The 26,611-nt window shown below is 37.3% G+C and overlaps 1 protein-coding gene across 3 annotated transcripts in view; it reads left to right on the forward strand.

Annotated features, from left to right (window-relative positions):
* GAS2 (growth arrest specific 2) overlaps positions 1-21,789 on the forward strand; it is a 174,895-nt gene extending 153,106 nt beyond the window's left edge. For 2 of the 3 annotated variants that reach the window (XM_021925950.2, XM_003910117.4), the window contains exon 8: positions 20,579-21,787. In XM_021925950.2, coding sequence (XP_021781642.1) covers positions 20,579-20,797 — 219 coding nt within the window. In that variant the 3' untranslated portion in view covers positions 20,798-21,787. Of the gene's footprint in view, positions 1-20,578 lie in introns of all 3 variants that reach the window. The other variant, XM_031653386.1, reaches the window with a different exon arrangement.
* Positions 21,790-26,611: the final 4,822 nt, after the last annotated feature.

Here is a 26,611-nt window from a genome sequence, read left to right on the forward strand (position 1 = left end):
ATGGTGAAGATGCTGAGAGACTGGATAATGGAATTTCTTGTGACACTGAGTTAAAAATCTAGAAAAGGTATAGAGGGGATGGAAGGATCTCTAAATGGAGAAATAGGCAAAAATAAAAAAGGGAGAGGCAAGCCTTTTAGGTGCTGACATCACACATCAGAGATCACCACCAGGTCTGTGGTATAGATGGATAGCACATCTCAGTTTGCAGGTCTCAGTACTGACGTCTTCAAGACCTGACAGACATGCTTTTTGCAACTACTTTTAGAAGCTAATGGGCCAAAGATGAAATATCCATTTCCATTACAGTATATGTGTTAATCATAATATACAGGAAAAGAAAGAGGAAGGATCTTAAAATCTGGAGGCTGCTAATGTGACTTGAACGTTAATTAATTTTCTTTTTCTGATCTCACTAAAATAAGCTGGCTAGATAGTAGGGAGAATGAATCACAAAGTGGCAGAAAAGAGATATGGGTGAACTTAAAAGATATTGGAGCCAAGGAAAGAGGGCTTTTAAGACAAATGAAGGAATGAACAGAATCAGAGTGAGTTACACTGTTGCCAGCTTTGCCTCCCTACACATATACTATGGATAAGGGGATGACTTCATGAAGCCAAAGTGGTGGCAACTTAGGAATGGTTTTGTATACTAGGCCCTTATATAAACAAGCACATCACTGGAGGCTGAGCTGAATTGAAAACAAGGTATTAGGAAATATAGGTTAGACTTATCAATGAGGAGTGAATATTGGTGTTCCTTCAACATCATTTTTTAGCTTAAAATACAAAAGGCCCAGGAAGGTGTTTATCAGAAAACTTAGTTTCTCACTGACACGAAGTGATATGGGTATGCAGAGAAAATTCTGAAATATTAAAGATATTTGTGCAAGCAGGAGCATATCATTGCACACAGTGGGTTACTGGGGAAAGAAAAGGAAGTGGCTGAGGGATCCACATAGCTGAAGATTTGTGCCACAGCTTGTCATAAGAAAACACACACCATTTGAGAGAGGTGGACTAAACGAATAGAAAGTAGTTCCAGTATGCCAGCTGGGCCCTAATTAGATAAACAACATCCTTCTAACAATAGTTGAAGGAAAAAAGACATGGGAATGGGATGGATGTATATTTTTTATATCAGATGGGATAAATTTATATACGTTTTTCTCTACTACATGTGTGCATATAGGAGACCTGTACACACATATATGACAGACTTTAGGAAATCATGAGAAAAAATTATAGAAATGAGAGAATAGAAATATACAATTGTGGAAATACAAAAATAGAAGATGAACTGGTGACAATTTTTAGTGTAAATTTTGAAAGGAATAAAGTTACTAGAATTTCTAGAGGCAAAAGTAAATTTAAGAGCAAAGAGTCAACATGGGAGCTTTGGGAGTTTATGTCTAAAAAGTGGCTGAATTTCAGCAGGCAGTTTGTGGTGAAAAGCTCCTAGGGCATTCGTTATGTGTGGCTTTTATAAACAGCATTTGTGTCATCCTCCCTACGGAGACCTCTGGGTGGCCCCATGGAACAATAGGCTCATTTATAAGTCAGCATGTGACCAGCTCTGAAGCTAGGGTGGATAGACATAGTCAGTGATGAATTGTTTAATTCTTCTGGACTTCATCTTTAAGAAGACTGAACAATTTGGAAGTGAGCTCCAAGTGTCACCTACTCATATTGGAAAATGAGTGATGGAATCAGAATATTCAGTAAAGAAAGACTTTGTAATTCAGAATAGGTCAAACAATTTAAAAGACATAACGAAGATCATATGTATGGAAGACAAAAACAGGGATTACAAAGAGGCCATGGCTGGGCGCAGTGGCTCAGCCTATAATCTCAGCACTTTGGGAGGTTGAGGTGGGTGGATCACCTGAGGTCAGAAGTTCAACACCAGCCTGACCAACATGGTGAAACCCCATCTCTACTAAAAATATAAAAATTAGTCGGGTGTGGTGACACACACCTGTAATCCCAGCTACTTGGGAGGCTGAGCCAGGAGAACCTCTTGAACTCGGAAAGCAGAGGTTGCAGTGAACTAAGATCATGCCACTGCACTCCAGCCTGGATGACAAGAGTGAGACTCCATCTCAAAAATAAATAAATAAATAAATAAATAAATAAATAAATAAATAAATAAATATAAAATAAAAATTTTAAAAAGAACACAATTACAAAAGTCAGTTTTACATATAGGTAAATGAAATTGGTTTATAATTTTCTTCTATGTTCATTAACTGTTCAGATAGTAGAAAAACTTTATGATCATTAAAGCTTTGAAAGAAGTCAACTAGTATAGTCTGGGCAAAAAATGATTGAGAAACACAGAGTTAGAGAAAGAAGAACACTTTGTGCCCCAGATAAAATGTTTGGAGCCTATTAGATTTATAGGGAACAAAATGATGAAGCTATGGAAAGTGTGAAGAGAAATAGGAAGAACAGGGAATGATGATCTTGGGGAGAAATTTTCTGAGAGAGAAATACGAAGGCTTATAATTATTCAGAAGTCAGAAGTGTGTTATAGAAAGGGGAAGATAAAACAAACGAAAAGCAATACAGATAGCAAAGCTCTGAGTCCTAATTCAGTCATGGCCTTGTCTGAGGCTATTATGATGGTTGTCTTTTGTGATGGGAGGAGTTCAAATAATGTGTAATATGAAAATAGTTTAAAAAGTAACATTAAAGGATAAAGTGAAATGGTGTAAGAGAGGATTTTGTAACCATAAAGTGCAATTAAAATGTTAGGAAATGGATTTGAAATTGGGTGGCTAGATTGTGCCTAAGGTCTGAGGACTCTTCCATTATCTGCTACTCCTGAAGTATGGTGGGGGAGGGGGAATAGATCATTATTCATCCTTACTTTTGTAATGATTTTGGGTAAAATTGCATCTTTATGTAGTGAATTGTATGACAGCATGCCAGCTAGTCTGCACAACAAGAATAAGGTCTTCATACTAATAAAACAATTTTTTTTCAGTGAAGAAAAACATTTTCTTAATGTAGACATTTTGGAAATATTTCTGTCTTCTTGCTTTTTTTTAAGTAGCTGAGCTGAGCATTTTAAACCCGATTTTATTTTTATGAAGAAATACATATACATTGTTAATAAAATGGTGCTATAAGACTTATGCCCTCAAAACAGCAAACCTGCTCCTCCTTTCTTACCCCTTTCCACTCTTTTTTTCTCCTTAGTTCTCCCCAGAGACAGCTGTTATGGCTATTTCTTCTTGTATTTATCTCCAAGCTTCTACATTATTCACTTACGCTGCTTTATCTTAGTTTTAAATTTTAGATATTTTCTATGGCATATTCATGAACTCAGTGTAGCAGGAGTAGGGAGATGACGATCTAGCCATCTTTTCTCTCCCCTTCCCCCACTCACCACACATATTACACTTCCTTTCTTTCTATTTGCTCAACATCATTAGCCATGCCATAACGTTGGTCAAATCGTTATTCAGCGTTTACTTTATAATGATCATGTTAATAATACAGTGTACTATGATTGCTCTTCCTTTTTGAAATAATTTCAATTTTTCTTGAAGTCAATAATTCTTCATTGTGTTGTCCTAAGTATGATGAAAAGGCCCTTACCAGATCCCCTTAGGGAAGGGTAGGACCCTCACAATAATGTCACAGGCAAACATGCCAGTGAATTTCTCCATTTCATTTCCGGTCCCCTACATTTCCCCAGCCTGATCTCACAGTGTCACCCTGAAACTTCTCTACCTTGTTCTGTTGGATCCCTTATTTACTGGATCAGAGTCTTCTGTAGATTACTCCCTCAATTTCCAGAGCTCATCCTGAGAAAATCAGTAATTCATTCATCCAACATATATTTATTCAACATCTATTATGAAACCAAAAGGGTTCTAGGAAATAAGGATATATCAGGGAACAAAACAGAAGATCCATGATTCTCTAAGGACATCATATTTATGTGTGTAGTGTGTAGGCTAGCCATATAAAATACAGAGTGCTGTATTCCATTTGAACTTCAGGCAATGAATACTTTTCAGTAGGAATATTTTCTAATATTGTAAAGGATATACTAAGAAAATTTATTTTTTTATCTGGAATTCAGTTTGAGTGGGTGTCCTATATTTTTATGTGCTAAATATGACAACCCTAACTGGGAGGGATTAGACTGTATACCAGAAAACCCTGGTAAATAAATAGCATGGTAGAGAGTGATCAATGTTGTGCTGCAATGGGGAAGGAGAAGCAGAACAGGGTAAGGCAGATTGGGAGTGACAGGAGGAGGGATAGCAATTTTTACAGGGTGGTTAGGATAACCCTCATTGAGAAGATGAGTTATTAGCAAGGGTATGAAGGAGGTGAGGTGTTTACTCTGAGGTTATCTGGGAGGAAAGATTCCAGACAGAAAGAACACCAAGTGAAGAATATCTGGAGTGGACCTGAGTGTTTGGGAAATAGGGACACCAGTGTGGCTGTCACAGAGCATTTGAAGGGTACAGTGGTAGGAGATGAAGTCAGAGAAGTAACAGGAGTCCAGATCCCCTAGGAAATTTAGGTTATTGGGAGAACTCTGTAGTTTACTCCCAGGGAAATAGGGAGCCATGCAGGGTTTTGAAGAGTTATGGCTTGAGGTGACTTCTCTTTTAACAAGATCCCTCTAGTTGCTCCATTGAGAATACACTGAAGGGCAAAAGTGAATGCCCAAAGACAAATTTGAAAATTGTTACAATAATTTGGGTGAGATCAAAGAATTTTGGACTAAGGAGACAGCCGTGAAGATGGTGAGAAAAGATTGGATTCTAGGTGTATTTTTCCTCTAATATTTTACCATGAAAATTTTCATACACATAGAGACGGTAATACCTATGTAACTACCAAATGGATACTGCAATGAAATTTTTGCTGTATTTGCTTTATCATATATTTTTCCTTCTCTCCATCCTCTGGCTGAATCATCTGCCAGTCAGACATTTCTCTGATTCAGTTTCTGCAGAGATAAACCTTCAGTCTCCTGCTGTGATGACACAGTCACTGGCATAGGAAATCTGGGGTGGGGACATAGTAATGCTGGGTGCTAACCAATCCTTATACCAATTTTCAACCCATTCTACTTTATTAAACTGCATTTTTCTCCTCACCTGATGGAGGTATGATGATTCTAAAGCCTACGTTTTCTATAGTTTCCAGGCATTGCTTTGCTTGCTTCTTTTTGACAGCTGCCGTTTCAGGCTTTGAGTTCCACCTCTGTCCTCTTAGTTACAACTCATTTGTTTTCCAGCTTCTAAAAATGTATTGCTCTTTCTTCTCTATCATTTTATCCTCTCAACTTCCCTTATCCTTTGACTTTGTAACATTATTCTTTCCTTTTCATTTAAGTAGGGTTTTAAAAGGAAGGAGGCTCATATTTTTAAATATTTTACCAATAGAAAAAACTGAATATATTTAGTAATACTTAATTTTCCATTGTAATATCAATATACTAAAGGCACATTAAAACCAGTAGCAAAGTAATAGTTTTTCAGAGTATCTAGGTTACTAACTCTTTTGTTGCCTTTTAAGACTCAAGACGACATCAGTTTGGAAACCACTGTTGTGTATCACCATCATGCAGTGTTAAACTTTGGCTCTCCCAGTGCTTACTTATTCTAGCCTGTTTGTTGGATTTTGGTATTAGTGTTTAGAAGCGATAATGGAATTCAGATTGAATCAGGCAAATGTGACCCTGTCTGCTTAGTAGAGGGAATGGTTTTTCTTTGCCATGGAATCCTGCTTCCCTTCCTAAATAGGTTATTACATCTTTGGAGTGGGTAAATTCTAATTTCACTCTGGTATAGACCAGCTACCAATCCTTCCTCTAACACCAAAATTTTCTATCTCATTGCTTTCACTATGCTGACTGTTCTATAAAATATTTATTATGACTGTCTTCTCTGTCTGATGGTGCTATACACTGGTAATTAGATGGAGACTAAGCCTTCTTAATTTCATTTGATGCAGGGCTGGGAAAATGGAGACCTTACATAACAAGGAGATGAGGACTGACAGGCAGTTGGCGTTAAGTGCTCCTACACATATTTCCAAGAAGATGCAAATGGAACTTTTCACCAGTCCATCATCATATGTCACTTACTTGCTGCTTTTCCCATGTTTGCTTCCAGAAAGAGGCTAGTGAAAGTCATTTGTCTCTACAATGAGCCTGCTTTATGAAGCTGAATTCCCTCCCCCACCAGAGGGAGACAATTATAGCAAGCCAGGAACTTTTTTCTGTTCAGTTCTAATAGCCAGAATATTTCTGACCCAAGTCCCTGTCCATGTTGGCAGATTGGTTCTCAACATCTAGGGCACTATAGTAGTTCACCCTTCAAATAAAGGTTTGAGGATGACATTCACCCTAATGTATGATTTATCACTGGAGACAATGCCTCACAACTGGGCATCAGAAGACTAGTGCACTGTGTGTCCTTGAGCTACCCACTTAACCTCTCTGAGGCCCTATTTCTCTATCCAAATAATGGTAACAGTAATACTTGCCTACTGAGCCACTGGGTAATTGTGATAACAAAATTAAATAGGAGGAAGTACTGTCAGGATTTTAATAAGATTTCATTTTTGAATGTGGGCTCAAGGGCTAAGCATTCAGGCTGCACCTAGCTTTCAGCATTTTTGTATGGCCGAAACAATGAGGTTCAGATTCAAGTAAAGTGTTTCAAGCATGTAAATTGTTCCAAGCATGTAAAACACCTTCTTTATTGTGGTTTTGGAGTTCATTCCCAGTTGGGCAATATAACCGTCAGCAAGGACTTGATAAAATGGCAATATGTATCCCTAAAGAAAAGGGGTGTTGCCCATGGAAAGACCTTTGATAAAAACTCAGGTGGCTCTAACCCTTGGCAAAGTCACTTTAGGATGTATAGTTGAGTAGTAATGAGTATTATCTGAATCATAAGAGACTTTCAAATCTAAACTTTGTTGCTTCTAAGCTAGGTGACCTTGGGCAATTCACTCAACCTTGCCGAGCCACTGTTTTCTCATTTTTAAATATGGACATAATGCAAACCACTTAGAGTTGCTCCAAGGATTAAGTTAAATAAAACCTGTAACAACCTTATCATTATCAGTGGCAGCAGCAGCAGCACAACATTATTATTTAAAAATAACAATAGCAGGTTATTATTGAGTCTACATTATGTTCCAGGCACTGTTTCTACATGCTTACACATATTAATATCTGTGTGTGAACAACTATGGGGCGAAGGAATTACTATAGTCATTATTTTGTGGATGAGAAACTGAGACACAGATTAAATAAATTTATTCTGGTCATACAGCAAGTTAGCAGTCTGATAAAGGAAAAACAAATAGTAGTTTCTGCTTTATTTACTGTTATTTATCTCTCTGAAGTTTTATCTAAGGAAAGGGTATAATAGGCTAAAGGACTATTGGGAAGTTAAAATGAGATAGTAAATAAGATGATAAATAAGAAAAATGCTTGTAAACAGTAAAATGGTAATTCCAGAAGCTTGTTTATTTGGGTTGTGATTAACTATTTATAATTGCACATAACTAGAGAGGTTGAAATGAATTCCCCACCTTTGGCAAGGACGTCTTCAAATGTCATTTGTTATTAGTAGTGCCTCAGTTTGCCCTGCTAACTGGTGACCTTATCAGTTATCTTGAAAATGCTAGAATCAAGCTTTCAACATGGCAAACTATCCATGGAACACCTGCTGTCTCACTCCTCCATGTGTTAAGGTACCTCAGGCAAATAGCTGAATTCCCAATCGCCCAATTTTGAGCATATGCCATTTCAGAATAATAGTAGACAATGACAGAGTCTGTTGTCCTATAAATTAATTTAACATTCTTCCTCTGGAGAGCAGATGACTGCATTCTAAAAACAATATTTTCTCTCGAGTTATGATGGCTTGTAAAAACACACAGTGAATGGGGTTGACAAGAAGGTGTTGGGAAGCGTATGGTATCCCAGGGGACTGAACAGATCTAAATTTAGGTGGGTTGTCTCTTCTAGGCAGTTGGTGTCAGATACCATTGCCTCTTAAAAGGATGACTTCAGTGAAGAGCAGTTAACAGATTGTGCAGAAACATGAGCCTCTGTGGTCCATTAAGTGGGGAATCGTTTAATGAGACCCAGAATTGTACTGAGGGAACCATGGCACTTAAGCATTAAAAGAGAGAAAAGGAAGGGGTGAAAATTTTATGAAGCAATTTATTACTCCTGTAAACCATGTTTTTTAAAAAATGCATTCCAGGTATAATAAGAATTTGTGAATGAAGATCATGAAGAGAATAATGTACTTAATTCACTATGGATTCTGTCATGGTATTTGTTTCTTCTCTTTTTGCTTCCCTTTTCCCCATTTCTTCTTCTTCTGTTTCTCTCTTGATTCTCAATACAATCTCCCACTTTCTTATGCAATTCCTGTTATAGCTTCAATTTTTGACCCAAAACTATCTTTCTTTCAAAGAAATTCTTGAAGCAAAACTTGGTGTCTGAATTATCATTCACACACAGATTTTTTTTCAGACTTCTCTTTCTAAATAAGGGCACAAACCATTTTACCTTTCCCTTTCTCCTATCCTTTCATAAATAAGCAATGCAGATGTATTTTATAAAGGTAGTGTTGCTCAGAATGGGGCATTAGTAAGTATTAGTGTTGTTCATCCAGTCGTCTAGCATGCATTTATTCATTTAATATTCATCTAGTAAGCATTGTGTGCCTGACACTGTGCTAGGTCCCTAGGGTATGAAATTTAGCAAGGAATAACCTTGCCTGCCACTCAACAAATGTTTGTTGAATGGTCAAAGGAAGGGATTCACTTTAATTCACCTGGTGAATGTGGAACAATTCTCTGCATGTATAAAGGCAGGAAATTTTCTTGGGATTTTAAGGAGTTCCGAGTATCTATGGAGTGAGTAATTTGGAGAGTGGGCCTGGGCTCAGAAGGTAGGACTACACACAGTATAGTACAGTTGTGCAGTGCACATCCTGAACAGTAATACATGGTAACTCTGGCATAGTGAGAAAGAATGTGGGAAAAGAAAATAGTAGCTGGGCTATAAAGTGCTTTGTGAGCCAGGTTACTTATTCTTATGGAGGGATGGGGGTAGTGGTAAAAGAGAAGGTTATCAGAATTGCTGTCAAATTTTCCACATTATGTATGCTTCTGACCACCATGGAGATGCTGATATCCTCCCCTTACCCTCCCCACCCCCAACCCCCGCTTTCCCAGGATCTTTGCCACATTGCTAATTTACTGTGAGTCATATTTCTCAGGTGAGCTATAGCTAAGAATGTCTGAGAAACACTAGACAATGGAGAGCCACTCACAGGTTTTTAAGAAGGCGGTAGCATGTTCAGATTTTCCTTTGAGGAATATTACTGTGGCTCTGGAGTAGAAGGTGGATTAGTGAAGAGTGAGAGATGAGGGGCATCCTGCAGAAGAGCGTTCACATCCTCAAGGTCTAATGACATCTGTGTTCAGAGCACTTGACAGATACTCCTGCTGCCCTCAGATTTCAGGGCCACCAGCGCACGATTAGAGACAGAATGAAACAGATTTGTCCCTGTCATCCTGAGAGGGCGATGACCTGATGCATTTCATACGAATTATGATTTCAAACAGACACGGACATTCAAGCACATCTATGCTGGGGAATTAAATAAAGCTATAAAATATAAACGTGAACCTTTTAAGTTAAAATTCTCATCTAAAAGACATTTTCTGTTGGGTAGTTTTTATTTTTGTTAGTAGTTTTGCTTGTTTGTTGTTTATGTAATATAGCTAAGATATATACAGCTTGGTTATCTTAAAAAACAAGTACATTACCAATAAATGCACATTTTTTTCTGGCTGTCCTATGTGCCCATTACTTTTTCACTTAGTAAAATATATGATTTTCTGTGATCTACATGAATGTAGGCCTTACCTTTTCAATGAAAAGTGAGTTGATATGCTTCTGTTTCTAAACACAAATGTTCCCAAGAAAAAGGAAAAGACATTCTTCTTTTTTTTTTTTTATTATTGCTTTAAGTTCTTAACTCCATATAATGTGATTCCAACCTATCTTGCTAAACTACATAATTAATACAGAGGGGGGAAAAAAAACCTACTTTCTGAAATCCTGTTATCACGTATCATAGGAGCCAGAGCGCTAGACCCCTTGATGCTGCAGTGACCTCCCCAAGACTCATAGGAAGCTGCTGACTGATCATTCCACAACTTACAAAATTTTTATTATATTCTGAGTTAACATGAGAAAGTTAACTTATTTCATATCAACTTATTTTTCCCCTTTGGATTAAGTATCTGGATGAGCTAAGAAACTTGATTGGGGTTGGAGCATGAGATAGTTTTTTTGTTTTTTTGCTTTTTTTTTTTTAATGTTAGGAAAATAAAATTAAAAGATGGCACTAAAAAGTAGGCATTAAGTAAACATATGATAGTCTCAAAAATGTGTATTCAATTCAGTAAAACATAGTGACTTACCTGACCTGATGTAAATCGCTGCTGTTTCAATATACTAAATGATACACCCACCCTTAAATATTGCATTCATTATTAGGAAAATATTTTTTTGTTTGTTTGTTTTTGTTTTTGTTTTTTGAGACAGAGTCTCACTCTCTCACCCAGACTAGATGGAGTGCAGTGGTGCCATCTCGGGTCACTACAAGCTCCACCTCCTGGGTTCACGCCATTCTCCTGCCTCAGCCTCTCGAGTAGCTGGGACTACAGGTGCCCGCCACTATGCCCGGCTAAATTTTTGTAGTTTTAGTAGAGACAGGGTTTCACCATGTTAGCCAGGATGGTCTCGATCTCCTGACCTCGTGATCTGCCTGCCTCCTCCTCCCAGTGTGCTGGGATTACAGGCGTGAGCCACTGTGCCCGGCCAGGAAAATAATTTTTGAAATAACACAGCTCCTTAATTGTAAGGTCATATGCTGGATTGGGAATAAAGATGTGGTTTCTAGCCTGGCTTTGGTGAACCACCTATGTGACCTCTCAGACTGTGCATCTGTGAAACATTACCAGTGACCTCAATGTTTCTTTTTATCCTCTTAATTTCAACAGAGGGTATTTGTAGATTACTTGGCACATAGTAAGCGCTCTACTATTGTATGACTCTGTCATCCAAGGAAACACTTTCCCTCTTAGTGTCACATATGAAGAGGTTTTCTAATTAAAACACATAATTAAGCATCACAGTAAGACAGAGTCATGAAACAAAGTGCTCTTGATTAAGAATGGGAGTGTTTCTTCTCATTACTGAGAGAAAATATTAAAAAAAACAAAAACAAACAAACAAACAAAAGACAACTTTGAGGCATATTGATTCTTTCCTCAAGGAATGTATGTCATTAATAGAAACAAAGAAACGATTTACAGTGTTTGCAACAGCCTGATTATGCTTATAGAACTTCATTAGGGCCACTGGGATAAAAGCTGAGATAAGATTTTGGTCACTGTCTTTTTCCCCCCTTCAGAATTGAGAAATTTTGCTTAAGTCAGTAATGGATCGCCTGGGCTTTGCTATGATCAGAGGCACAGTAAGGAATGAAACCAGTTGTTCAAAATGGTGACAGCCATAATAAAACTAACAAGCAAAAGCTACTGCTTTGCAACATATGGTGTTGGAGGCTATTTGTAGCAACTCTTGTGTTTCTTATCAACAACAAAAATAAAAATAACAGCAACATAGGACTCGATATTGAATGTAGTCATGTACTGTATAACTATGTTTCAGTCAATAAGAATGGTTCTATAAGATTTTAATACTGATTTTTACTGTGCTTTTTCTGTGTTTGGATATGTTCAGATATACAAATACTTACCACGTGTTATAATTGCCTACATATTCAGTACAGTAATTTGCTGTACGGGTTTGTAGCCTGGAAGCAACAGGCTATCCTATATAGCTTAGGTGTGTAGTAGGCTGTACCATCTAGTTTTGTGTAAGTACACTCTGTGATGTTCACATAGTGGTGAAATCGCCTAACACACATTTCTCAGATTGTGTTCTCATTATTACGTGTTGCACGACCATCCTCAATTGACATATGCATTGATACTACTGGGCAAGAGCCGCTACCTTTTGGAATGAAGAACAAAATGTTCAACTCTATGAAGCATTAAAATTAAAAAAAAAAAACAAACCAGTGAGATACACACTGGACAGAAATCAAAGCCCCTTCTTACTTATGCCAACAGATAACTAGATATGAATGTATTCCATCGTGTTACCTCACTTAACACATTTACTTCTGAAATAATTAGGGCTACTTGAGGATAATCTTCTGAAATTAAATTTAATATTTATTTGAGATTTATTAGGACATAAGCCTATGACTCATTTTAAATGAGCACAGTTAATCTGCTTACACTACTTACTACTTCTGATAGTAGTGATGTCTTGCCTGTGCTGAATTACCACAGGTAAGTAGCCAAGCATGGGTGAAAACCAAAATCTAGCAGGTATGGTTTAATGGAATAAAGGATTCTTGCCCTGTTCTGCTACTGATTTGTTGTGTGATCCTGCCTAAGTTGCTTAAATTCTCAGAGCATCAATATTCCTGTCTATAAAAGCAGTAATACTGATAATGACATTATAGATTAGATAAAGTGAGTACAACTTGTGGAAGTATCAAATGAAAAGAAGTATTACATGATAACAATATTGGCCCTGCTCTGAGCTTGCATATATGAGATTCCAGAAATGAAGACTACATCATCCCTCTCTTCAGAGAGCTCACATATTCTGAAAAGGGACATACAGGTAAATCAGCAATTGCAATATTGTGGGATGCATGTAACAGTGAAATCATGTGGAAACTAAACAGTACACAGCAAGGAAGGATTCACTTATCTGGGGAAGGAGATGACCATGGAAGATTTTCCAGTTGAGGGTGACGTTTTGAACATCAGGGCTAGGGCTAGAGGTACAATTTGGAGACAAAAGTAGGTGGTAGTGGAAACCATGAGGTTGCAAATAGAGAGTGGTTAGAGTCAGAAAAGCAGTAAACAAAGGACAGAATATGTTGGAATGGCAAAACTTAAAATGTAGAAGAAATGTTACCTATCAAGGAGTCAGAGAAAGAACAACAAGATAGGTAGTAGGCAATTCAGGAGACATACTTGTCACAGGTAGTCAAGAGGTGAGGAGTTTCAAGGAAGGAGTGGTCAACATCATTAGATACCTTACTTGACAGAGTTATCATGAGAAATAAAGTTTAAGGACCATACATTGTATTTGATACAGTAGATGCCATCTGGCTCCCTTTCCCTGTGCAGTCAGTTAAGAGGTATGGGGCAGAAGAAAAGTGTACTGTAGGTTATACCATGATGAGCAAGTTAGAAGTGAAGACACCAAGTGTGAATGTAACTATCAAGAAGGTCAGATGTAAGCAGAAGGTATAAGAGTAAGAGTAGAAATTAGCGAGAGTTAGAACATAGTGGGAGGAATTGAACTTGGACAGGAGAACTTCTGAGATAAGAAAGGTGGAGTAAATGATAAATATAGATTCAGGTATATTGGTCAGTAGAGGTGTCAATAGAGGATGCATGCTTGATAAAGGTGAAGTCATCAGTAGGCTGATGGAGGGAGGGGGACAAGTGGTGTGTTTGAGAATAATAGATAAAATGGGATATGGAGCTGACCAAAACTAAAAGTAAAAGAATCAATTAATTGCAATTGACCTAATGTCACTAATCTGTGAGATGGAAGAGTTCTTGGATGAAGTATATAATCTTCCTGCTAAACCAGCTCAGCATCTGTGCTGGAAAAGCTCATTGCAGTGCAACCATTCTAGGGAAAGGGAGGGAAGAGTTTGAATAATAATAGCAGGCTGATTCGCTTTTAGGTTAAACAGTGGGAGTTTGGTTTATGGAGATGGAGGTGAGTGTTCAACTTTGTTTTTTAGATCTGTCACATACCGGAAAAGCATGGAATTTTAATCTCTATAATCAGGGCTATAAATCTCTATGACAGTAGTATCTTTTATAAAAAAGAATGTATATATGGATCCTCTTCTATTTATGTATGTATTTGTTTAAATTGACAGATAAAATTATACATACTCATCATGTACAACATAAAGTTTTAAAGTACATATACATTGTGGAATCACTAAATAGAGCTGATTAACAAATGTATTACCTACATAGTTATCATTTTTGTGGCAAGAACTCTTAACATCCACTCTTTTTGCATTTTTTTAATTAAGGAAGGATACAATATATCATTCTTAACTATAGTTACCATGCAGTACAACAGATCTCTTGAACTTATTCCTCCTAACTTACTGTAATTATATATCCTTTGACTAACACCTTCCTATCCCCCTCACCCACCAACCACTCCTGCTTCTAGTAACCACCATTCTTTTCTCTACTTCTATGAGATCAGCATCTTTAGATTCCATATATGAGTGAAATTGTTACAGAAAAGGGGTCTGGATCCAGACACCAAGCGCGGGTTTTTGGATGAGTCCACAGAGTAAAAGTGAAAGCAAGTATGTTAAGAAAGTGAAAAAACAAACAAACAAAAAAATGGCTACTCCATAAACAGAACGTTCTTGAGTGCTGCTGGTTGCCCATATTCTGGTTATTTCTTGATGAAATGCTAAACAAGGGATGGATTATTCATGCCTCCCCCTTTTGGACCATATAGGGTAACTTCCTGATGTTGCCATGGCATCTGTAAACTGTCATGGTACTGGTGGGAGTGTAGCAGTGAGAATGATCAGAGGTCGCTCTTGTTGCCAGCTTGGTTTTGATGAGTTTTGGTTGGCTTCTTTATGAGCTGTATTTTGTGCTGACCTTATCCTATATCTTATCCTATGAATTATCCTGTGAAATATCTCATTCTATGACTTAGAATGCCTTAACCATCTGGGAATGCAGCCCAGTAGGTCTCAGCCTCATTTTGCCAAGCCCCTATTCAAGATGGAGTTGCTCTTGTTCACACGCCTCCGACAAAATCATATGGTATTTTTGTCTTTCTGTGCCTGGCTTATTTCAAGTAACACAATGTCCTCTGGGTTCATTCTTGTTGTTGCAAACAACAGGATTTTCTTTCATATTATGGCTGAATAGTATTCCATTATGTACATATACTACATTTTCTCTACCCATTCATCCATTAATGGATGTGTAGGTTGACGCCATATCTTGGCTATTGTGAATAGTGCTGCAGTAAACATGAGAGTGCAGATATCTTTTTGATACACTGATTTCATTTCATTTATATATATACCTAGGGGTGGAATTGCTGGATCATATGGTACCTTTATTTTTAATAATTTGAGGAATCTTTGTGCTGTTTTCCATAATGGCTGTACTAACTTGCATTTCCACCAATAGTGTGTAAAGGTTCCCTTTCCTCCACATTCTTGCCAACACTTGTTATCTTTTGTATGACCCTGATATCTTAATCCCATGCTTGAAACCTCTGAACAGCTTAGCCACTGGCTTTCTTAGCAAATTTTAGGTTACTGATTAGCAAGGTCTGAGACATCAGCAAGAATAACTCAGAATTGAAAATCTGTTTTCTAGAGTATATCCTCAGACAGGGCCACCTATTTCATGGAGAGAGTTTGTAAGGTTTGCTGTGGAAACATTATAATATTGACCTAAAACCCTTCCATCTCCCGAGAGTAGCCAAAATGAGGAATGAGGAAAGGTAATGGATTCCACAATTACTCCTCTTCAATATGAAATCAATATTCTTCTTTGAAGATGTAGAAAGTCCTTTCTGTTTTAAGTATCATGGGTAAGTACATGAATCATGGATGCTCACACCCTTGTCAAACACAGCATCAAGGAAGCATTCAGTGAAAGGCAATAGTATATTTATGTATGTTGTCATTTTTTTCAGTGTAGCTTAGAAACACGAAAGCAAAGAATAAAGAAAAAAACGACTCCTTCAAAGAAAGAGAGAAGCACTTTACAGTTCTGATAAATTTTTAAGGACCCAAGCTGCAGAGCACTGACTAGGTCCATAGAGAAGATCAGGAAAAATATAAACTCTCTTTGTAATAATTGGAAAATCCAAACAAACTACTAAGGCTGATACCTAAAAGAAATCTTCCAAGAGAAAGAAACCTCTGATATCTGATTTTACTATTAGTAATGTCCCATTCTTAAGGTGTCCATATAAAGCAGTGTCTCATGTAAAGTGTTTAATAGGAAGTTGCATCTGTTTCTAAAAGGAAAACAATTCTCTAATTTTGTGGATCACATTTTTAAAATGTAGGTATAAATTGTCTGTTCATTATTTCCTTTAAAAGCCTGGGAGTGGAAGGAGGTCATCTCATACCTTTGGAGAAAAACACCTCTCCAGTTATTGCCTACAGAACCACAATCAAAGGGAAATTGTTACCAATACACCAGAGGTTTGGTCTTTGTCCTATTGCTTTCCACGTAGAAAGTCAATCACTGGGCAATGAGTGTTGCCAGGAAAGAAGGCTTTTTCAGGTGCTGCAGCTGAGAATGGGAGATCAGTCCCAAATCCATCTCAACTGACTAAAATGAGGGGTTTATATTGCAGAGAAGAAATGTAACTATGTGTGGGAAAACAGGAATTAGGGATGGGTAAGGAGGAGAAGTTGGTTACAAGAAGCAAGTGTTCCCTTAGGCAATGGGTGAGGGGTCTGGCTCCCATAGTCCAGACGTGATGATCTGGTAAGTTTCAATTGCTTGACACTAGCTAGGAGGCCTGATGACTGATTTTCTGAGAAAAGAACTCAGATAAGGCAGTTTTAACTTTCTCAAATTTTAAGACTGGGAGGGTCAATGTCTATGTTTATTCAAAAGAAATCATAAACATCAGTTCTATGGGACCCTTGGGCAAGTTTCAAAAGGATGAGATAATCTCATGAAAAACCTAGATTCGGGGTTCAAAATGAGAAAACAACAAATATATCCCTCCACCTCACAGTCACACAAAACCAATCAACAAAGCTGTATGCCTCCTCCAACTGTAGTTCTTATTAAAGGAACTTTCACATGATGAAGCTAGACTTTGGAGATGGATGTTATTCACAAAAATACAATTATGTCCATTAGACTACTCTTACAAAGGCAGGAAAGTAAATCTAGATACATTGTAAAAGTATTTCCTGCTAATCCTCCTCTATTGACTGTGGTAAGAATATTGGACTGAAACCAACATCTGCAGTAGAAAGGATGTGGAAGAAGTAGTGAGCAGAAATTTAATTTCTGTATTATTCATATTCGATATGGGACTCTGTTCCATGCTGTATCCACTTTGCAAAGTACTATTGATTCATTAAGAAATTAGCAAACTGAATATGTGCCTAAATGGTCAGTATACTCCAGGCTGAAAAGTGTTTCTGTCACTGCTTCCTAGAATTGTTTAGAAACCGTTCTCACTGGCGGTTCTTTCTGGTTGAAATGGCCTGCTCACAAACACTGAATTAGACTTGGGCATTTTGCCAGGGGCATTGATACCAAGAATGTTTGGAGACAAGACTTAAATGTAATTTACAGAGCTAGGAGGTGCCAGAACTTCAAAGTAGGCAAAGTTGTTCTCTCGAACAGTGGTAGAAAGAATCCAAGTGTTATTCTGACACTGGCCTTTGCAGTTTTTGTCCCAGTGAATTCAAGTTTTGGAAGCTGGTGGTAGTAAAACACATGCAGAAATTTGTAGGAATATGAATATGTGGATAAAATTATAAAAGCCCTAGTTGATTTTATTTATTTAGTAAAAGCTGTCATGAGAAAAGGACTAGACTGGAGTCAGATGCTAAGAACCTGGCGCCAGTCCAACCTGCCTCCAGTTAGGCTCTTGTTTTACAGATGCAGACACTGAGAACCAGATCTTTGATTTGATTTGCTTAGATCCTAAGATCTGGTTCTTAGTGTCTGCATCTGTAAAACAACATGGTACTGTGACCGGAACACCAGGGGTTAGGTCCTCTTGCTTGCTACATAGAAAGCTAATCACTAAGACAATGAGTATTGCCAGGGAAGGAGGCTTTATTTGGATGCTGCAGCCAAGAAGAACACATCAGTCTCAAATTTATTTCACCAATCAACTAAAATTCAGGGTTTCTATAATGGGGAAGGAATGTAGCTACATGCAGGAAAACAGGAATTTTAGGGAGGGGCAAGGAGTCTGGCATTTAACTGTCTGGTGTCATCTGTTCCTTGCCTAAAGGTCAGTTTGCTGAGCAAGAAACTCAGATAAGACAAATTTAAGTTTCAAGTTTAAGACCAGGGAGGGTCAATTTCTATATTTATTATTGTTATTTTCATTATTATTATTATTGTTGGAGATGGAGTCTCACTCTGTCACCCAGGCTGGGGTAGAGTGGCATGATCTCGGCTGACTGCAACCTCTGCCTCCCAGGTTCAACCAATTCTCCTGTCTCAGCCTCCTGAGTAGCTGAGAATACAGGTGCCTGCCACCATGCCCAGTTAACTTTTATATTTTTTTCTTTCCATTAGAGACGGGGTTTCACCATATTGGTCAGGCTGGTCTCAAACTCCTGACCTCAGGTGATCCGCCCGCCTCGGCCTCCCGAAGTGTTGAGATTACGGGTGTGAGCCACCATCCCCGACCATATTTATTTATTTTTAAAAGTAAATATTAGTTCTGTGTGACACTTGAGCCAATTTCAGTGCCACTGGCAGGGCCAGGAAAGGCAAAGTAATTACAAGCTAAACCCTCTTTTTATCTGCTTTATGTTTCAGGGATTCTCACTGAGGGTTTGTTTAATGAGTATGTTCTGATGCTAAAATAAGTTTGAAGACTTCAAACTGGAAGATGTGTTATAAGGTCCTTTTGCTACTGAAATGTCAGAGGTTCTGTCTAGGTCCTGCTGCTCACTGCATAGAACGCCAATCACTGAAACAATGAGTGTTTCCAGGGAAAAAGGCTTTATTCGGGTGCTGTGTGATCAGTCTCAAATCCATCTACCTGATGGACTAAAATTAAGGGTTTATATAGCAGGGAAGATATGTAGCCTTGAAAACAGGAATTAGGGAATGGTAAGGAAGAGGAATTGGTCAACAGGGAACAGATGGTCTATTAGGCAATCACAACAGGTGAGGGGTCTGATGTCTCATTGTCCAGATGTGGTGATCTGGTAACTTGCAGCTCCTTGATACTAACTGGGATGCCTGATGTTTGGTTTCCTGAGAAGGGAACTCAAATAAGACAATTGTAATTTTCTCAAATTTTAAGACTGAGAGGGTCAGTTTCTGTATTTGTTCAAAAGAAACCACAAACCTCATTTCTATGGGACAGTAGTGCTGGTTTCACTTTCTGTTCTAAAATTCTAATACTCAAATGAGAATAACCAGTAGAAATACATTTAATTCATATAAATCAAATAGTTTTAATTACTATTTTTCATTAAATTTTTATTAGTTGGCACAATATTTGATTTTGAAAACTGCTTCATGTCAACCACATAAATGAAGTTCTATGAAACCCCCAAATACACATGCAGAAATTTTAGATACAGGCAGATAGAAAGTAGGTCCAAAACCTTTATCAAAAGCTACATGAAAGTAATAAGAACACAAGTCATCTCCCACTGGCTGGGAGTCAAAAAAAAAAAGTCTAGATCTCAAGCTGACACCAAGTAAGAAGAATTGAAACAGCTTTTATAGACTCTATGATGTGACTTCCCAGATTTTCTCTCGCAATCACATCCTCTTCCCAACATTACAGTACCCATATGTATCCATAACATTTTGGGCAGGAGAGGGCGTCAGCAGGGTCTTTGATGATTGTGCAACATTACCTCTTAATATTAAATTTTCTGATATTTGAAAGAAGTTGATGACAAATTATTTGGTTTTCCATGTCAAACTGCCATAACATATTTTTACTAGATACAAAGAATCATGCATTCTTCACATTTAAATCAATAACCTTGTTAAGTTGGAGCTCTAGATGGCTCCTGGGCCTAGGGGTAAGTTGTTTGTTTGTTTTCAAAGACATATTCTACGATAATTAGGAAGAAAAAGAATAAAGAAAAACATAAATGTTTGCCTATTCAAAAACACTTTGCCTTCAAGGGCTCAGACAATGACTGGGGAAAACTTCAATAATTATTTTAGTGCATTTTTCCATGTTATTTTGTATTGAGTATTTGTTTGACTCTTAGCATTATAATTCATTAGCAGACATTTCCATGGTCTTTAAAATCCTGATTCAGAGGGGAATAACCCACTGGGAAAAATGGAGCACTAAGCTGAGTCAGTAGGCAGGAACTAGAGACAGTGATAAGATCTGTAATAGAACATCAGATGTCAGAGAGAAGCCTCCAGACACATTAAACCAAAGAATTATACATAGGTGCTGGTTCCCATAGCACAGCAAAGCTGGGTTCTGGAGTTGTTTATCCTTAATTCACTTCCATAGAAAAAAAGGACTTCTTTCATAGACTATATGCTACCTCAGACATTGTGCACCAAGTAGAAAAACAATGGGTCATGAAATCCAAACCAAAACACTAATTTCACTAGAATCAGGGGTTGATTCAAGATACTATAAGAATTTTCGTAATTTAACACTTTTGATATTTTTTCATTTCAGATGCTGCACAACAAACATGTCATGGTCCGTGTGGGCGGAGGCTGGGAAACTTTTGCAGGGTATTTGTTGAAACACGACCCCTGCCGAATGCTGCAGATCTCCCGTGTGGATGGCAAAACATCCCCTATCCAAAGCAAATCTCCAACTCTAAAGGACATGAATCCAGATAACTACTTGGTGGTCTCTGCCAATTATAAGGCTAAGAAGGAAATTAAGTGAAACAAATTGGTCACGACAAGGGGACCCTCATAATGGCCTGTATCCGCTTCTCCAGTGTAGTCAGTTTAGTTCATATGTTCTGAAAACTGTTTTGGAGAAAGATAGACAGAAAAATGTCATCATATTGAAAAATGTTCAAAGAGTAGCACTATTTATTTTTAACGCTTCTGTAGAATATGACCTATTAAAAGAAATTCTAAACTCAAATTTAAATTAGCCAAATTTTAGGCAAATTATTATTTCTTAATATGCAAACACAGTATTTAGAACACAAACTATTAGAAACACAATTCTAATTAAAGATAAACACTATAAGGAGAGAACATTTAGGATTTGCAGATAAGTCAACAGAAAGTGCCTGCTTTACATCCATGAGTAAAAGCACCCCAGACATTTTTATAACTGCAAGATTTTTATGCTGTTTTTTTTACACTACATTTTTGATTAGTGTGATAATGTGCTACAAAAAAAAAATATCTAACAGCACTATAAATAAGTACAGAGTATTCACAATAGTAATATGTTACTGGAAAGGCCACTTCAGAAAAGTTTACATTCACTTGGAAGGTTGCCTTAAAGTATATCTCTTATCTGTGACCAAATATCTGGGGTACTTTTAGAAGTTTTCAGTACACCCCCTTAGAGAATAGCTTATGAGTTATTTCTCACATTGCTGAGCACATGGCTGTGTTTAGAATGATCTAGTGTAATTCACACATGAGCTGACATACGTTGATACTTTGATGAGTAAATTGTACAGTCAAAATGTTCATTGATTTCATGTTATTTCAAAGCATTTTCTTATTAAAAATATATCTTTAGTTAATCCTATTTTGCTATGCTTTCTAGTAAAGTAAATTCACTGTAGCTAATGATGTTACAGACTCACGTATACCCTTGTATACCTGGGACAGGGCTGTTTTATACCAATAAACAGCAAAATATTGTCCTTACTCATTCAAGAATTAAAAGGATATATTTTAAAAATGTTATCTGTCTCTAAATCAATGCCTCATTCTGAAATCAAGTTAATTTTCAAATGGCAACTTTCTCCAAGAGTTATAAGAAGAATCAAATTAGGGCTCCCTGGCACTTCTTCACTTTGGGAGATGAGTGATGGTGGTGTTAGTCTTCCTTAGTAGAGAGTTCAGGTTTTATTATTGGTAGTAATGTAAGTGCTGCTCTGAGTATAAAAAGGATAGAAAGTTAATTTTTCATGTACTAATTTTTCAACATTAACAAAAGAATCCACCTTTCTTTCTCCAAAAAGTCAGGAAGGAAGAATGTTTGTTACATGACAAATTTAGTCAAAACATACATAATTGAGAAGTTCTTAAACAACATGTGTGGCATAATTTTGTGGTGCTGGAAGTGATGATAATCATTCATCACTGAGAGAAAATCAGTGAAACCTAAAAAAAAAAATAGATTAAAAAAAAAACCCTGAGGTGTTGTAGGTGATAGTCACATTGGTACAGTGAATAATTCTAATATATTTAAAAGTATAATCTTGAGTGATAAAGATTAAGATATTTAAGTTACCTAATACACTGAATTTCTTTGTATAGTTAATGACAATATTTCCATCAACATTTTCTCCTGTGCCTAAATTTGTTCCATAAGCATATTTATATCCTTAATAATATAATTTCACTGCCTGTGTCTAAAACAAACAAAAATTAAAATAATAGTCAACTTCATTAAAGAATAAGTGCAGCTTAACAAAAGTAATATTAACCTCTTTATCTTTTGCATTAGCAGTTATCTATTGCTGCATTAAATTGTCACACACTTGGTAGCTGAATAAGCATGTTTATTATCTCACGTTTCTGCAGTCAGACATTCGACATGGTTTCAATAGGCTAAAAGCAGAGTGTCACCAAGGCTGTTTTCCTTTCTGAAGAGTCTAGAGGAGCATCCATTTCCTTTCCTTTTCCATCTTCTAGAGGCCACCTGCATTCCTAAGCTCCATGATTTCCTTCCTCCATCTTCAAAATCAGCAATGTAGCATCTCTATGACCCGTCTTCTTTCTTCATATCTCTCTCATAGGTTAGAAAGGTTTTCTGCTTTTAAGGATCACATGATTAGACTGGCTCTACCTAGATAATGTATTTTAAGGTCATTAACTTGAGCACATCTAAAGAATCCACTTTGCCATGTAACATAACATATTCACAGGTTCCAGGGATTAGGACATGAACATATTTGGTGGGGAGGGAAGGATTATGACACCCATACCACATCTAAGATGGTCTTTGAAGTGTCACTGAAAACATGGTCACAACTGCCACTGGAGTCTAGCTGCTAGTCAGTCAGCACCAACCAAGGATGTGAAAAAAAATTAGACTATATTCAGCCTCCTACTCCTCGACTCCTTATTGAAGACTGGCCAGGACATAGACAAAGTAGGTTTATGTCACCTTATTCTCAGCTAGATGTAAGATCCAAGGAAGGACAATGGAGAGATGGGTCCAATAGCCAATGAATAAAGAATTAAAAAGTCTAAGTAGTCTAGAAATCTGGCTGCAAACAGAGTGGAAACATCTCAAACCAGAAGTTCAAGTAAATAGTAAAAAGGCCACAGTGAGAAATAATGTCAACACATTGAGCAGACGAGGCTGATTCTGAAATTAAGTGACTCACTGCTATCATATTCAGTGTCTCCTGATGTGGGTGGGGACAGAATAGTACCTACAGGATTCGTGCTAAAAGTGCTTGAATCAGAGACATATAAGGAATGATTTCAGGAACACTGAGAGGTATTCATTTTTACTGTTAAGAAATTACTTGGAGGAACTGTTAGCTGTCTTGTCTACAGATTGTTTTGTACTAGTGAAAAGAATAGAAGCAGGGAGAATGAGGAGAAAACTCTGGATCACCAATGTAGCTCAAAGGAAAGAGGAACTGTGTTACAAAAATGATTCACGACACAATGCCCACCTCATAATGTACTTGACACTTTGTCACTGAAAAGACAATATCAACTAGAGTTGACTTCCTCAAAGATGTTACCACAGGAACATTTAAAAACACTGGGTGAGTAAACTAAATTTAAACTTGTTTGTGATTAATTAAATCTTTTCTCAGATTGCTCTCTCTGGATCATGTTGTGGCTATCTTTGTCCTTAGGGTTTCTGAAGACCATTGACTGTTTCTCAGAACAGAGCATGAAATGAGTTTTTCTAGATATGAAGAAGGAAACCAACTACATCTCTAATATGTAAAATATCTTCAGATTAACCATGAAGTTATGAAATCTTATAATCCTCTCATTTTGCATTTTAAGGGCCATAAGGCATCAGAAAGTTTAAATAATTTGCCTACGGTAAAACAGGTAATGGCTCTAATTCCAATGCTCTTCTTTTCTTAGAATTCTATTTCATGACTCTTAATCAGAGTGGGGTAAAACAGGTCAAATCTCAATCCCAATTCATAGAAACTCAAAAGTGGAAAGATAAAAAATTATCTCAAATCCTCTGATTTTAGAGTTGAGGAAATTTTCTAGCTAAATTTCCCCAAAGTTAAACATCAAAGTTAAACATGCATCTAAAACTCAGGCCTTTAGATGCACAATTAAATGTTATTTCTATTATCTCTAGTGTCAAAACCTTTGTGCATAAAAGGATCTTAGTAGCTGAGAGTTGGAAGGTGGCTTGAAGTATTGAAGACTAATGGCCTGATTGATAACTGCTGTTCACATTGCTATATCATGTGTTTATCTCCTATAAAAGTAATTCATATTATTTTTGGGGCCCTTTGGGAAATTTATTTTTGCCATTTTGAGAAATATACAACTGTTTTCTAAAATGGGTGGACCAATCAGCAATGTATGATAGTTTGTTTCTCCATATCCTTGCCAACAATTGGTATTTCCACTTTTACAAATCATAGCCATTGGAGGAAAAAAGGGAGATCATGTTTTTTACTTTAATTTCCTTTTTTCTAATGACTAATGAAGCTGAACACCTACGTGGTAATGTTTGTTTTACAGTTTCTTTTGTGAAATACTATTCAAATCTTTTGCCCATTTTTAATTGGATTATCTTACTGAGTTGTAAGAGTTCTATAAATTCTGGATGTAAGCTACTTATTTACAGTTTACAGTTTGCCCTTTCTTTCTTTTCTTCTCTTCTCCTCCTGTCTCTCTCTCTCCCTTCCTCCTCCTCACCCACCTCCGCCACCTCCCCGCCTCCTCACTCCCACCTCTCTCTCCTCTCTCTCCTCCCTCTTCTTTTGAGACGGAATATCGTCCAGGCTGGAGTGCAGTACCACAAATCTCGGCTCACTGCAACCTCCACCTCCTGGGTTCAAGCAATTCTCATGCCTCAGCCTCCTGAGTAGCTGGGACTACAGGCACGCACCACCACACCTGGCTAATTTTTGTATTTTTAGTAGAGACGGGGTTTCACAATGTTGGTCAGGCTGGTCTCAAACTCATGAATTCCAGTGATCCACCCACCTTGGCCTCCCAAAGTGGTGGGATTGCAGGCGTGAACCTCTGCACCCAGCTGCGTTTGAAATTTAATAGTGCTTTTGAAATTAAAATTTTTATGAAGTTCAATTTATCTTTTAAATTAATAATGCTTTTGGTGTCATATCCAAGAAATCTTTACCTAACTCAAGGTTATAAGGATTTTTTCCCATGTTTTCATCTAGAAGTTTCATGGTTTTAGTTACTGCATTCAGCTCTATGATACATTTTAATTTTTGTGTATGGTGTGAAGTAAAGGCTTGAGTTTAATTTTATTGGCATATGGATTCAGTTTTCCCAGCACCATTTGTTGAAAATGTTATTTCCCCATTCTCCATTGAAGTGCCCTGTAAAAAATGTAAGTTTAGTTCTAAACCTTCTATTCTGTTTCACTGATCTAGCTAGCTACCCTTAGGCCAATACCACACTATCTTGACTACTGTGGCTTTATAGTACATTTTGATATCAGGTAGTATAAATTTTCCTACTTTTCTCAGAAATTGCAATTTTAAAAGATAATTTCAACTTTTATTTTACATTCAGTGGGTACGCATGAAGGTTACACGGATACATTGCATAATGCTGAGCTGTGCGGTGCAATTGATCTCATCACCCAGGTAGTGACTATAGTACCCAATAGTTAAGTTTTACAAACATTGCCCTCATCCTTTTCTCCCCACTCTAGAGTAGTCCCCAGTGTCTATTGTTGGCGTCTTTACATCCATGAGTATCTAATGCTTGGTTCTCACTTATAAGTGAGAACATGTGGTATTTGGTTTTGTTTCTGCATAAATTCATTTAGAATAATGGCCTTCAGCTGCATCCATATTGCTGCAAAGGACATGATTATGTTGCTCTTATGGCTGTGTAATATTCCATGGCACATATGTATCACATTTTCTTTATCCAGTCTACCATTGATGGACACCTAGGTTGATTCCATGTCTTTGCTATTGTGAATAGTGCTGCAATGAATGTACATGAATGCATATGTCTTTTTTGGTAGAATGATTTATTTTCTTTTGGATATATACCCTGTAATGGGATTGCCAGGTCTAATGCCAGTTCTAAGTTCTTTGAGAAGTCTCCAAGCTGCTTTCCACAGTGGCTGAACTGAATGACTTACATTCCCACCAATAGTGTATTAGCATTCCCTTTTCACCACAGCCTTGGCAGCATCTGTTGTTTTCTAAAGTTTTTAATACTAGCCATTTTGACTGGCGTGAAATGTATCCGACTGTGGTTTTGATTTGCATATCTCTGATTAGTGATGATGAGCATGTTTTCACATTTATTGGCCACTTGTATGTCTTCTTTTGAGACGTGTCTGTTCATGTATTTT

Source organism: Papio anubis, chromosome 12 (genome assembly GCF_008728515.1).
Source record: "Papio anubis isolate 15944 chromosome 12, Panubis1.0, whole genome shotgun sequence".
In the NCBI taxonomy this organism is placed as follows: Eukaryota; Metazoa; Chordata; class Mammalia; order Primates; family Cercopithecidae; genus Papio; species Papio anubis.